Here is a 13,669-nt window from a genome sequence, read left to right as displayed (position 1 = left end):
GTCGATGAGAATGTGGGCGTGCTCGGTGCATCGGCAAACGTAATGATGGTTTAAGAGTCATGCCTGGCCGTGCAGTCATGAGTGAACAGGGGGTACAGGAGGGGACTGAGCACGCACCCCTGAGGGGCCCCTCTGTTGAGGATCAGCGTGGAGGATGTGTTGTTACCTACACTTACCACCAGGGGCGGCCCATCAGGAAGTCCAGGATCCAGTTGCAGAGGGAGGTGTTTAGTCCCAGGGTCCTTATCTTATTGATGAGCTTTGAGGGCACTATGGTGTTGAATGCTGAGCTGTAGTGGTACCTTAGTATTAGTGTGTGCCCAAGAACACTATGGTAGTCTGCTTAACTTGTTATGGCTGCAATCGCATCAACAACCGCTGAATAGCATAGCGCAACATTCAATAAATATTACTACAAATATTTATATTCATGAAATCACAAGTTTCAATATAGGAAAACACAGCTTAGCCTTGTGTTAATCCACCTGTCGTGTCAGATTTTGAAATGATGCTTTACAGCAAAAGCAATCCAAGCGTTTGTGTAAGTTTATCGATCGCACGACAAAACATTAAGTACACTTAGCATCAGGAAGCTTGGTCACGAATTCAGAAAGCAATCAAATTAATCGTTTACCTTTGATGATCTTCGGATGTTTTCACTCACGAGACTCCCAGTTACACAACAAATGTTCCTTTTGTTCCATAAAGATTATGTTTATATCCAAAATACCTCCGTTTGTTTGTCGCGTTTTGTTCAGAAATCCACAAGAAAGAGCGGTCGCGACAACGCAGACAAAAATTCCAAATAGTTTCCATAATGTCCACAGAAACATGTCAAACGTTTTTTTATAATCAATACTCAAGTTGTTTTTAAAATATATAATCAATAATATTTCAACCGCAAATGCCTTTCACAGTAGGAGGGAAAAGCAATACCTATCCAAACTCTGTTGCGCAAGCAAAACTCATGTGACCACTTGACGCGATGTTATCGTTCTGGCTCATTTTTCAAAATAAAAGCCTGAAACTATGTCTGAAGACTGTTGACACCTTGAGGAAGCGATAGGAAAAGGAATCTGGTTCATATCCCTTTAAATCCAGCAAAGGGAGGCCATGGAACATGGAGTTTTCAAAATAGAAGCCACTTCCTGTTTTGATTTTCCTCAGGGTTTCGCCTGCAATATCAGTTATGTTATACTAACAGACAATATTTTGACAGTTTTGGAAAACTTTAGAGGTTTTCTATCCAATACTAATAATAATATGCATATATTAGAAACTGAGAATGAGGAGCTGGCCATTTACAATGGGCACCTTTTCATCCAAGCTACTCAATACTGCCACTGCAGCCATAAAAAGTTAAATCATGTTGGGATTTCAGACTCGGACAGGGAGAGGTTCAAAATGTCAGTGAAGACACTTGCCAGTGGGTCAGCGCATGCTTGCAATACATATCCTCGTAATCCGTCTGGCCCTGCGGCCTTGAGAATGTTGACCTGTTTAAAGGTTTTACTCACATCAACTGCGGAGAGCGTGATCACACAGTCATCCGGAACAGCTGGTGCTCTCATGCATGTTTCAGTGTTATTTGCCTTGAAGCGAGCATAGTAGTTTAGCTCGTCTAGTAGGCTCGTGTCACTGGGCAGCTCTCGGCTGTGCTTCCCTTTGTAGTCTGTAATGGTTTGCAAGCCCTGCCACATCCAACGAGCGTCAGAGCCGGTGTGTGTTTGGATTGGTTAAAGCTAAAATATGTAACTTTTTGGGCAACCTGACTAAAGTCACCCTGATGAAGACAGCTTGCCTGTCGAAACGTTGGTTATTAAATTGTTGCATCTGAGCTCCTAGAGTGTGCGGCTCTCTTTTTCAAGTGCTCTGTTCTGCTAGCCAGCACCTCACCTAAACAGGTGTGTGTTTCTTCGCCTCCAAATACGCATGTACACACACACCTAGCAAGAGAGAGGTGTAAGTGTAAGTATCAGACTGTAGTAATAATAGAACAGTGTAGTTCTTCATCCGTCTAGACATGTGTCAGACCTGTTCAGAAAGGTATAAACATGTCCTCCTAACTGCTGAAGTCAAGCAGGACATTTCTCTAATTCTCCTTCTCTGACTTCTCTGCTTTCTCTGTCTCCTTGCTGTCTTTTTATATTCAAGAGAAATGGATATGTTATTATGTACTTTTTCTTTCTCTCTCTTACGCACGCACGCACGCACGCACGCACGCACGCACGCACGCACGCACGCACGCACACACACACACACACACACACACACACACACACACACACACACACACACACACACACACACACACACTTGGGTGAATGAATACCTATTTGTATTGTATCTAAAGCTGCAGTATGTACTAATGACTGTCTGGGTTTATTCTCTGCAGGAAAAGAGGGAGGGAGCATTTCTTTCCATTTTCTCCTGGACTAAATCAGATGCTGCTGAACTATCTCACTGTCTGACCTTGGCATAGTCTCGCTCTCTCTCTCATTCCATCTCCTGCTCAAGGTCTGAAGAAAGAGAAAAAATAAGAGGGAGGTGAAGTATCCTCAAAGTATGCTCCAGCCGTGCTGTGTCAAGATGAGAGGAAGGGAGGGAAACTGCTGTTGTACAGTTTTATGTCCTTTTTAGATCTGAGCTATACAGAGAGTCATGCTGGGAGAGGAAATGAACAGAAAGATACCTGATGTGAAGAACCACGCACGCACACGCACGCACGCACGCACGCACGCACGCACGCACGCACGCACGCACGCACGCACGCACGCACGCACGCACACACACACACACACACACACACACACACACACACACACACACACACACACACACACACACACACAGACAGTTACCATCCTCAATTACCCACACAAACAGCCTACGGAGCCTGAGGATAGCTTCATTAGTAATCCTCTCCTCAGCCCTGATAACGATCGATGGCAGCCAGTGTTGCTCCAGGGACCGGAATGAGCGCCGCACCTCCACTGATAACAATGAAGCTGTTTGCTGGCTGTAATTGCCTTTTCAGCCCTGAGACCAGAGAAGGTGACCGCTTTAAATACCCATATTTACACTACAAATTACTCTGGAGAGAGGTGAGGAGGAGAGAGGGGGGGGGGGGGTTGATGACTCCAAATAGTCTTTGGGGGCGGCTCTAGCGGAATGGCATTTGGGCTGAAATGGAAGTGTCTCTTGCTCTCTCCTCCCTTCTGTTTGAAATCTTATCAGGCGTGGAGCCGTGACTTGAGCTAGCTTAATTAGCCCCAACCTACACTATATATATACACAAAAGTATGTGGACACCCCTTCAAATTACTGGATTTGGCTATTTCAGACAAACCCGTTGCTGACAAGTGTACACACAGCCATGAAATCTCCATTTAGAATGGCATGACAGAAGAGCTCAGTGACTTTCAGTGTGGCACCTTCATAGGATGCCACCTTTCCAACAAGTCAGTTTGTCACGGTTCTGCCCTGCTAGATCTTCCCCGGTCAACTAAGTGCTGTTATTGTGAAGTGGAAACATCTAGGAGCAACAACGGCTCAGCCGAAGTGACTGCTCACAGAACGGGACCGCCGAGTGCTGAAGAGCGTAAACATCTTCTGTAACATTCACTAGGGAGTTCCAAACTGCCTCTGGAAGCAAAGTCAGCACAATAACTGTTCGTTGGGAGCTTCATGAAATGGGTTTCGATGGCCGAGCAGCTCAATGCCAAGCGTCGGCTGGAGTGATGTAAAGCTTGCCGTCATTGGACTCTAGAACAGTATAAATGCATTCTCTGGAGTGATTATTCACGCTTCACCATCTGGCTGTCTGACGACGAATCTGGGTTTGGCGGATGCAAGGAGAACGCTACCTGACCGAATGCATAGTGTTAACTGTAAAGTTTGGTGGAGGAAGAATAATGGTCTGGGGCTGTTTTTTAAAATTTGGTTTAGGCTCCTTAGTTCCAGTGAAGGGAAATCTTAATGCTACAGCATACAATAACATTCTTTCCTGTTACAGCATGACAATTCCCCGATGCACAAAGCAAGGTCCATACAGATGGTTTGTCGAGTTCAGTGTGGAAGAACTTGACTGGATTGCACAGAGCCCTGACCTAAACCCCATCGAATATCTTTGGGATGAATCGCCCAACGTCAGTGCCTGAACAAACAAATTATCTTGTGGCTGAATGGAAGCAATGTTCCAGTGTTCCAACATCTAGGAGAAAGCTATCTAGTGAAGGCTGTTATAGCAGCAAAGGGGGGGTTCCATATGAATACCCATGATTTGGGAATGAGATGTTCAACAAGCAGGTGTCCACATACTATTGGTCATGTAGTGCTAGGCATTGATAGGGCTGCCCATTACATGTTTGATGGGCTGCGTACGTGCGTGCCTGTGTATTTAAAAAAAATCTTCACCAACAATCCACTGTTCCTCTTTCCACAGCGCAGTACTGCCCCTAGTGGTTAAATTAACTACAACTAGTGTCTTCAGCATAGTTTCTGCAGGGGAACGGTTTGGAGGACTCACATCATTCACACAACATATGGTATGCCTCTGCCTCAATGCCCTCTATGGCCAATTACTTCCTTTCATTCTTTTCAGGACTGTTTTCACTCCCCATTCATTGCTAGTGTAACATCATGGATGTTTACAACAACCACACAAACACAGTGTAACATCGTGGATGTTTACAACAACCACACAAACACAGTGTAACATCGTGGATGTTTACAACATGCACACAAACAGTGTGACATCGTGGATGTTTACAACATGCACACAAACAGTGTGACATCGTGTATGTTTACAACATGCACACAAACAGTGTGACATCGTGGATGTTTACAACATGCACACAAACAGTGTGACATCGTGGATGTTTACAACACACACAAACAGTGTGACATCGTGGATGTTTACAACATGCACACAAACAGTGTGACATCGTGGATGTTTACAACATGCACACAAACAGTGTAACATCTTGGATGTTTACAACATGCACACAAACAGTGTAACATCGTGGATGTTTACAACATGCACACAAACAGTGTGACATCGTGGATGTTTACAACATGCACACAAACAGTGTAACATCTTGGATGTTTACAACATGCACACAAACAGTGTAACATCTTGGATGTTTACAACATGCACACAAACAGTGTAACATCGTGGATGTTTACAACATGCACACAAACAGTGTAACATCGTGGATGTTTACAACATGCACACAAACAGTGTAACATCGTGGATGTTTACAACATGCACACAAACAGTGTAACATCGTGGATGTTTACAACATGCACACAAACAGTGTGACATCTTGGATGTTTACAACATGCACACAAACAGTGTAACATCGTGGATGTTTACAACATGCACACAAACAGTGTGACATCGTGGATGTTTACAACACACACAAAACACAGGGTAACACCAACACCATTCAGCCGCCTGACAATTTGATTTGTTCTCGTTGATTAGTACCATCCAGGAAACGTGATTATGGTGGACCATTTTCTTTTATATACACATTGAATAACCTAATTTAATATTCTACATGTTTTGTTCTCCTGTCTCAGGAGACTTTTCAAACAAAGTCATTCTGAGATGTTAGTGTTGATGTAGTAGAATCGGATGCGGTTTCAGCCTGTCTGCCAGTAGAATGGGGTTATGAGATAGAATAACTTTGTCCCCAACGGAATGTGAGGTGTGGTTATTGAAATCACAAGACAATGTTACACAATGGCATAATCCAGGCAGTCCATGTATAACCCATTTTTATATCGACCCATGAGGTGCACAAAGATGCTAAACCTATGCTTCATATTAAATAGACATGACAATAAGTTAAGTTGTACATTCATTGAGTTCTGATGGAAGGAGAAACGCAACATCTGGCAATACCTGATTTTGCCAAAACGAGGTCCCTGTCGACCTAGTCTCAGGACCACCTCATCTAATGACGTCTTCAGTAACCTCCAAGACCGATATCATCACCCTAGCTATAGTCCTCCCCCCGTCATCTTTCGATTGTAATGAATGAAGTCTACACTTATGTAGTGAAGAATATGATTTTATTAATACCAATGGACACATGAAGAGAACCTGAAAATCTGCAACTTAATGGAGCTAGCTCTATGGTGGAAGTCTCTCCTGTCCGGAGGGTTGGCTTTGAGGCATACCAGTTCACAGTTCTCTTATGCAGCGGTCAAACACAATGCTAGTCTTTGTGTGTGTGAACACTCTCTGGCCACAGATTACCCTCCACCGTTCTCCTGGTCCCAGGGGAGTGCTTTAATACACAGCATGGAGCAGTCTGACTGGACCACCCTGGGGTTACACAGGGACAGACTGTGTTTGTAAACGGTGGTGTGGTTGCAATGAACCTGTATTACCTCAAGTGTTTTCCCCTATTGCCTTGTAGGTTCTGCAGGCTGAGCATGTCTTACTGACTGTTATAGACAACCAGGTTCTGCAGGCTGAGCATGTCTTACTGACTGTGTTATAGACAACCAGGTTCTGCAGGCTGAGCATGTCTTACTGACTGTGTTATAGACAACCAGGTTCTGCAGGCTGAGCATGTCTTACTGTGTTATAGACAACCAGGTTCTGCAGGCTGAGCATGTCTTACTGACTGTGTTATAGACAACCAGGTTCTGCAGGCTGAGCATGTCTTACTGACTGTGTTATAGACAACCAGGTTCTGCAGGCTGAGCATGTCTTACTGACTGTGTTATAGACAACCAGGTTCTGCAGGCTGAGCATGTCTTACTGTGTTATAGACAACCAGGTTCTGCAGGCTGAGCATGTCTTACTGTGTTATAGACAACCAGGTTCTGCAGGCTGAGCATGTCTTACTGACTGTGTTATAGACAACCAGGTTCTGCAGGCTGAGCATGTCTTACTGTGTTATAGACAACCAGGTTCTGCAGGCTGAGCATGTCTTACTGTGTTATAGACAACCAGGTTCTGCAGGCTGAGCATGTCTTACTGTGTTATAGACAACCAGGTTCTGCAGGCTGAGCATGTCTTACTGTGTTATAGACAACCAGGTTCTGCAGGCTGAGCATGTCTTACTGTGTTATAGACAACCAGGTTCTGCAGGCTGAGCATGTCTTACTGTGTTATAGACAACCAGGTTCTGCAGGCTGAGCATGTCTTACTGTGTTATAGACAACCAGGTTCTGCAGGCTGAGCATGTCTTACTGACTGTGTTATAGACAACCAGGTTCTGCAGGCTGAGCATGTCTTACTGTGTTAGACAACCAGGTTCTGCAGGCTGAGCATGTCTTACTGACTGTGTTATAGACAACCAGGTTCTGCAGGCTGAGCATGTCTTACTGACTGTTATAGACAACCAGGTTCTGCAGGCTGAGCATGTCTTACTGACTGTGTTATAGACAACCAGGTTCTGCAGGCTGAGCATGTCTTACTGACTGTGTTATAGACAACCAGGTTCTGCAGGCTGAGCATGTCTTACTGTGTTATAGACAACCAGGTTCCGCAGGCTGAGCATGTCTTACTGTGTTATAGACAACCAGGTTCTGCAGGCTGAGCATGTCTTACTGTGTTATAGACAACCAGGTTCTGCAGTTCGGGAGGCTGGTGAGCACGTTCAACACCTACGAGCCAGTCAGCCAGGGAAACCAGAGGAAGCCTGTAATCGTGACTACAGACCAGCCATTGCTCTGGTGCATGGGCATCTGCAGTGATAAGAAATTACATAATTGACCAGGGTGCTCCACCCTCTGCCAGCACGGGGGTGGGGTGGGGGGCATACTCTCAATGGTGGATTGTAGGGTGCAAGTCTACAGTTTGGAACCCAGCACCTTAAATCGGGGAGGATGGACTCATAGTAATGGTATCAAACACATGAAACATTGTTTCCATGTGTTTGATACCAGTCCATTCCAGACATGATGAGCCATCCTCCCCTCAGCAGCCTCCTGTGATGTACACACAATATACAGCTCATACATAAATCATCGTCACGCGCAGCTTTTCCTTCAATTTATTAACACAGCCAAATAAACAATGCACACAATGTAAAAACAAAAATCACATCCCTTCACCCCCCCAACCACTATTCCATGTTTCCCCACTGTCTCAGGTCACTGGGTATTGTAGTTCTGTAGTTGTATCACACCTCCAGAGGTTCAGCCGCCCCTGAGAGAGAAGAACAACAGATGAACAGGGCCACAGAGGCTAACTAAGTTTCTCACCCAAAAGTGTACAGTCCTCCACTATTCCTTCTGATTTGAAATAGAGCATGTGTAATGCATTCAATCAAATCCAAGTGCTGGAAAACAGCAGTATGTTGGATATTAATGCAGACCTGTCTTCCAAGGCCTTACTACATGCATCTATGCACATCATACCTTGATTACATTACACATTTTGGATGCTTGTAGATTGGTAACACTAGTGTACCTTAGCTAAATCACCCAATTTCAACACTAACCTACAAAGCCAAATGGACTTAAATGGTGTTTTCTCCCAATAATGTACATAATAAAGTACTGACTACTGTCTGACTCCTGGTGTGTGTCATGCAGTCTAGTCCTATGGTGAAGGTGTGGTCCTACTTACACAATGATGTTGTTGATGGGGATGTGGATGAGCTTGACAAAGAACCCAATGAAGCCCATGATGGCAAACCCAATCGCTGTTGCCATGGCGATCTTCTGGAATTCTAGAAATGATCAGAAGAGATGGTACAATTAGAATCTTTAAAATAAAAGAGCTGCACACTCTTGGAGCTCAGATGCAAAAATGTAATACCAACGTTTCGACAGCCAAGCTGTCTTCATCAGGGTATAATCACAAACACTGCGGGATGACTCGTTTATATAGTGTCAAAAGACACAGGTGTCTGTAATCATGGCCAGGAGTGGCCTAATATCATTGGTTAATAATCAAATATGAAAATATCATACAAAGAACAGCATACAAACAAATGGATAGCATACGATCATAGATTAATTTAACTATACAAGTTTACACACAATTACAATGGCAAAGTCACAATAATCACAAGAATGGCTTCAGATCAAAGTCTACGTTGAGACCGAAGGGAGCAAGGGTCTTTAAGTTAAAGATCCAGGCAGCCTCTCGTTTTAACAATAAATTATCAAGGTCACCCCCTGTCCTAGGGAGGGTGACATGTTCGATGCCAATATAACGCAGAGACGAAATCGAGTGGCCTGCCTCCAAGAAGTGGGCCGCAACTGGATAAGTAAAGTTTTTACACCTAATGGTGCTACGATGCTCTGAGATACGTACTTTTAATTCACGCAATTAGAATCTTTCACAGACAACAGCAGAAAAACCAGACAGAGCTTCACAACGGTCTTCTTGATCAATGTGTTGTTGTGTTTTACATCAAGGGTTTGAAAATAGAAACAGGCCTCTGCTCCATTCACCAAATGTCATGCTAAAAGAGTTGTGGTCATATAAAGTCAACACTGAAGATTCAATCGGTGATTCATCATCAGTGCTATCCATCGACTAATAATGCTCTGTAGTTGCTCAGCTATGCAACATTGCAGTCAGTTAACTTGCTACCCAAGTAACCATTTTGACAATCACCTGTGCAATGATTTTATGCTTTTGAGAGTGTAACTTCACTCAGCAGACAGTGAACTGACAGAAGATAAGATCCTAAAACAGGATAGCAGATGTCAGTGGTTTAGAACCTAAAACAGGATGTCAGTGGTTTAGAACCTAAAACAGGATGTCAGTGGTTTAGAACCTAAAACAGGATGTCAGTGGTTTAGAACCTAAAACAGGATGTCAGTGGTTTAGAACCTAAAACAGGATGTCAGTGGTTTAGAACCTAAAACAGGATGTCAGTGGTTTACTTATTCAAGTGTATAAGTAAACCACTGACATATAAAGGAAGAGCTGGGTGACTGATAACCAAACCTTTCCTGTCTGGTTTGGTGCACCTCTTAACGAGCCTTATGGAGTCCTTGACGAACTGCCGACTGGGCTCAACGAACTGCATAATCTGGTCCATGATGGTTCGTCTGGGGAGCAAACAAGTCCGACAGACAAGGGTTAGTTAGCTTGGTCCATCAAAGTGTCACTAGCTACACGTCTCTTCATCCCTCACAATTTCCTATGTATAATAAAGAGTTCAGTTACGGGTCCGTCCATAAATTCTTAAACATTTAGGCCTGGCTTATAATGTGTTAGCTGAGTTTTTGGTCCATTTTCTGTGTGGGTGGTGCACGAATAAACCTGATACTGTAGCTAACGTTAACTAGCTAGTTAGCTACATTAGGTAGTTAACTGGTGTCGATGGCAACCATAGACTAAGAAGATTTCACAACGAAACACTAGGTTGAGCAATCAAGACAGACATTGCTTTCTAATTTCAACGTTGCACTGAACGCCTCAAGATTGTTTGGTTATTTACCTACAAAACACATCAAGCCAACTACAGTAGTCAGGCGCCACAATGAAGGAAGACGTAGGTATATACCATTATAACAGTTTGGCCACTAAACTAGAATAATTCTTTAAAATGTAGTTTCTTACCCGAGCTATGTTACTATATCAACGCGTCCAAACGAATATCTCTGAGAATAAATAGATGAAGTAGCTAAGAGGAGCCACGTCGCTTTCGGAAGCTTTTTACAATCTAGATGACGTAAAATGTGGATGCACATGCGTGGGTGCAGACAGCAAGAGGCAAAACAAATCTGCCCCAAAATCTGTCCACGAAAATAAGATCAAATCGCATGCGTCGAATACAACAGGTAGACCTTACAGTGAAAGAAGGAAGGAGGGGGGACGGGGGGGAAGGGGGGCCGTGGAACGACGACGATGCTGTTTAGAAGCCTCCTCGACCTGGACTCCCAGAGAGGGGGGCCAGACCCCTGTAGAGGGGTGCCTACCTCACCACCCACTGCCACCAGGGGGCACCACTACATCCAGCTAGCTCCCTTCAGAGGGCCAGAGAGGGATGAGGCCGCCCCAGAGAGGGTGGGGGAGTCCCCCGGAGAGGGGGGTACACCTCAACACCCATGCAGCGCCACTACACCCACCCTGCTCTCTTCACCAGGAAAAGAGGGGGGAGACAGCCACAGAGGGATGGGACAAACCAGGGAGGCGGGGCTGACCGCCAGAGAGAGGGCCCTGTCCGTGGCCACCAGGGGATGTTACTAAACTCACCCAGGGAGGGCTGGGACCAACCCAGGGAGGGCTGGGACCAACCCAGGGAGGGCTGGGACCAACCCAGGGAGGGCTGGGACCAACCCAGGGAGGGCTGGCCAGGGAGGGCTGGGACCAACCCAGGGAGCCGGAGCCAATCCCAGGACAGCAGGCACTAACTCTGCCATGGTTCGTTCGAGAGCCTATAGGGTAATAAATGGCGTTTTTGTATTATTTTTTTTAAAAATGATTGTCAAAAATGACTTATTTGGTAAATCCAAAAATAAGTTTTGTACTACAGTTTACATACACTTTGGCCAATACATTTAAAGTTTTTCACAATTCCTGACATTTAATCCTAGTAAAAATTCCCTGTTTTATGTCAGTTAGGATCACCACTTTATTTTAAGAATGTGAAATGTTAGAATAACAGTAGAGAGAAGGATTTATTTCAGCTTTGATTTCTTTCATCGCATTTCCAGTGGGTCAGAAGTTTACATACACTTAATGAGTATTTGGTAGCATTGCCTTTAAATGGTTTAACTTAGGTCAAATGTTTCAGGTAGCCTTACACACGCTTCCCACAATAAGTTGGGTGAATTTTGGCCCATTCCTCCTGACAGAGGTGGTGTAACTGAGTCAGGTTTGTAGGCCTCCTTGCTTGTGATGGCCACTCCAATACCTTGACTTTGTTGTCCTTAAGCCATTTTGCCACAACTTTGGGAATATGCTTGGGGTCATTGTTGATTTGGAAGACCCATTTGCGACCAAGCTTTAACTTCCTGACTGATGTCTTGAGATGTTGCTTCAATATATACACATAATTTCCCCCCCCCCCCTCATGATGCCATCTATTTTGGTGGTTTTGGAGCAATGGCTTCTTCCTTGCTGAACGGCCTTTCAGGTTATGTCGATATAGGACTCATTTTACTGTGGATATAGAGACTTTTGTAGCTGTTTCCTCCAGCATGTTCACAAGGTCCTTTTGCTGTTGTTCTGGGACTGATTTGCACTTTCGCACCAAAGTATGTTCATCTCTAGGAGACAGAACGCGTCTCCTTCCTGAGCGGTATGACGGCTGCGTGGTCCCATGGTGTTTATACTTGCTTACTGTTGTTTATACAGATGAACGTGGTACTTTCAGGTGTTTGGAAATTGCTCCCAAGGATGAACCAGACCTGTGGAGGTCCACATTTATTTTGAGGTTGCAAGTTCAAACCTTTGAGCTGACAAGGTACAAATCTGTTGTTCTGCCCCTGAATAGGCAGTTAATCCACCATTCCTAGGCCGTCATTGAAAATAATAATTTGTTCTTAACTGACTTGCCTATTTAAATAAAGGTAAAATAAACATTTACATTTTAGTTATTTAGCAGACGCTCTGGTAATATTTTACTAAATACATATACTGGGACATCTTTTAGCATTTTCCTCACAATAACACACAGTTTCAAGCTTTTTAGTCTTATTACACCAAATATTTACAGGATCGATGGGTCACCAGCGTAGGCTAATGCGATTAGCATGAGGTTGTAAGTAACAAGAACATTTCCCAGGACATAGACATCAAATCAAATCAAATCAAATTTATTTATATAGCCCTTCGTACATCAGCTGATATCTCAAAGTGCTGTACAGAAACCCAGCCTAAAACCCCAAACAGCAAACAATGCAGGTGTAAAAGCACGGTGGCTAGGAAAAACTCCCTAGAAAGGCCAAAACCTAGGAAGAAACCTAGAGAGGAACCGGGCTATGTGGGGTGGCCAGTCCTCTTCTGGCTGTGCCGGGTAGAGATTATAACAGAACATGACCAAGATGTTCAAATGTTCATAAATGACCAGCATGGTCAAATAATAATAAGGCAGAACAGTTGAAACTGGAGCAGCAGCACAGTCAGATGGACTGGGGACAGCAAGGAGCCATCATGTCAGGTAGTCCTGGGGCACGGTCCTAGGGCTCAGGTCCTCCGAGAGAGAGAAAGAAAGAGAGAATTAGAGAGAGCATATGTGGGGTGGCCAGTCCTCTTCTGGCTGTGCCAGGTGGAGATTATAACAGAACGTGGCCAAGATGTTCAAATGTTCATAAATGACCAGCATGGTTGAATAATAGTAAGGCAGAACAGTTGAAACTGGAGCAGGAGCATGGCCAGGTGGACTGGGGACAGCAAGGAGTCCTCATGTCAGGTAGTCCTGGGACATGGTCCTAGGGCCCAGGCCAGTTGAAACTGGAGCAGCAGCATGGCCAGGTGGACTGGGGACAGCAAGGAGTCATCATGTCAGGTAGTCCTGGGGCATGGTTCTAGGGCTCAGGTCCTCCGAGAGAGAGAAAGAAAGAGAGAAGGAGAGAATTAGAGAACGCACACTTAGATTTACACAGGACACCGAATAGGACAGGAGAAGTACTCCAGATAAACAAACTGACCCTAGCCCCCCCGACACATAAACTACTGCAGCATAAATACTGGAGGCTGAGACAGGAGGGGTCAGGAGACACTGTGGCCCCATCC

General features: G+C 44.6%; 2 protein-coding genes across 2 annotated transcripts in view; one reads left to right on the top strand and one right to left on the bottom strand.

Moving 5' to 3' along the window:
- Positions 1 to 8,446, top strand: part of LOC124039496 (thiamin pyrophosphokinase 1-like) — a 68,485-nt gene extending 60,039 nt beyond the window's left edge. The window contains exon 4 of the mRNA XM_046355522.1: positions 7,584 to 8,446. Coding sequence (XP_046211478.1) covers positions 7,584 to 7,738 — 155 coding nt within the window. The 3' untranslated portion in view covers positions 7,739 to 8,446. The remainder of the gene's footprint in view (positions 1 to 7,583) is intronic.
- sec61g (SEC61 translocon subunit gamma) lies at positions 8,010 to 10,846 on the bottom strand. Its single transcript, XM_046355524.1, has 4 exons — positions 10,550 to 10,846; positions 9,932 to 10,035; positions 8,597 to 8,699; positions 8,010 to 8,173 (listed from the first exon to the last, which is right to left on the bottom strand). The coding sequence occupies exons 2-4, from the start codon at positions 10,023 to 10,025 to the stop codon at positions 8,164 to 8,166; spliced, it is 207 nt and encodes a 68-aa protein (XP_046211480.1). The 5' UTR covers positions 10,026 to 10,035; positions 10,550 to 10,846; the 3' UTR covers positions 8,010 to 8,163.
- Between the last annotated feature and the right edge of the window lie 2,823 nt (positions 10,847 to 13,669).

The sequence above is a fragment of the Oncorhynchus gorbuscha genome, linkage group LG07 (assembly GCF_021184085.1).
Source record: "Oncorhynchus gorbuscha isolate QuinsamMale2020 ecotype Even-year linkage group LG07, OgorEven_v1.0, whole genome shotgun sequence".
In the NCBI taxonomy this organism is placed as follows: domain Eukaryota; kingdom Metazoa; phylum Chordata; class Actinopteri; order Salmoniformes; family Salmonidae; genus Oncorhynchus; species Oncorhynchus gorbuscha.
Note: the sequence above shows the minus strand (reverse complement) of the source record. Positions and strands in the feature narration are given on the sequence as shown.

Coding starts and splice junctions, on each gene's coding strand:
- sec61g (XM_046355524.1), bottom strand. CDS start 10,025: ATGGACCAGATTATGCAGTTCGTTGAGCCCAGTCGGCAGTTCGTCAAG. Junction 8,700..9,931: donor CACCAAACCAGACAGGAAAG/GTTTGGTTATCA, acceptor GATCATTTCTAG/AATTCCAGAAGATCGCCATG.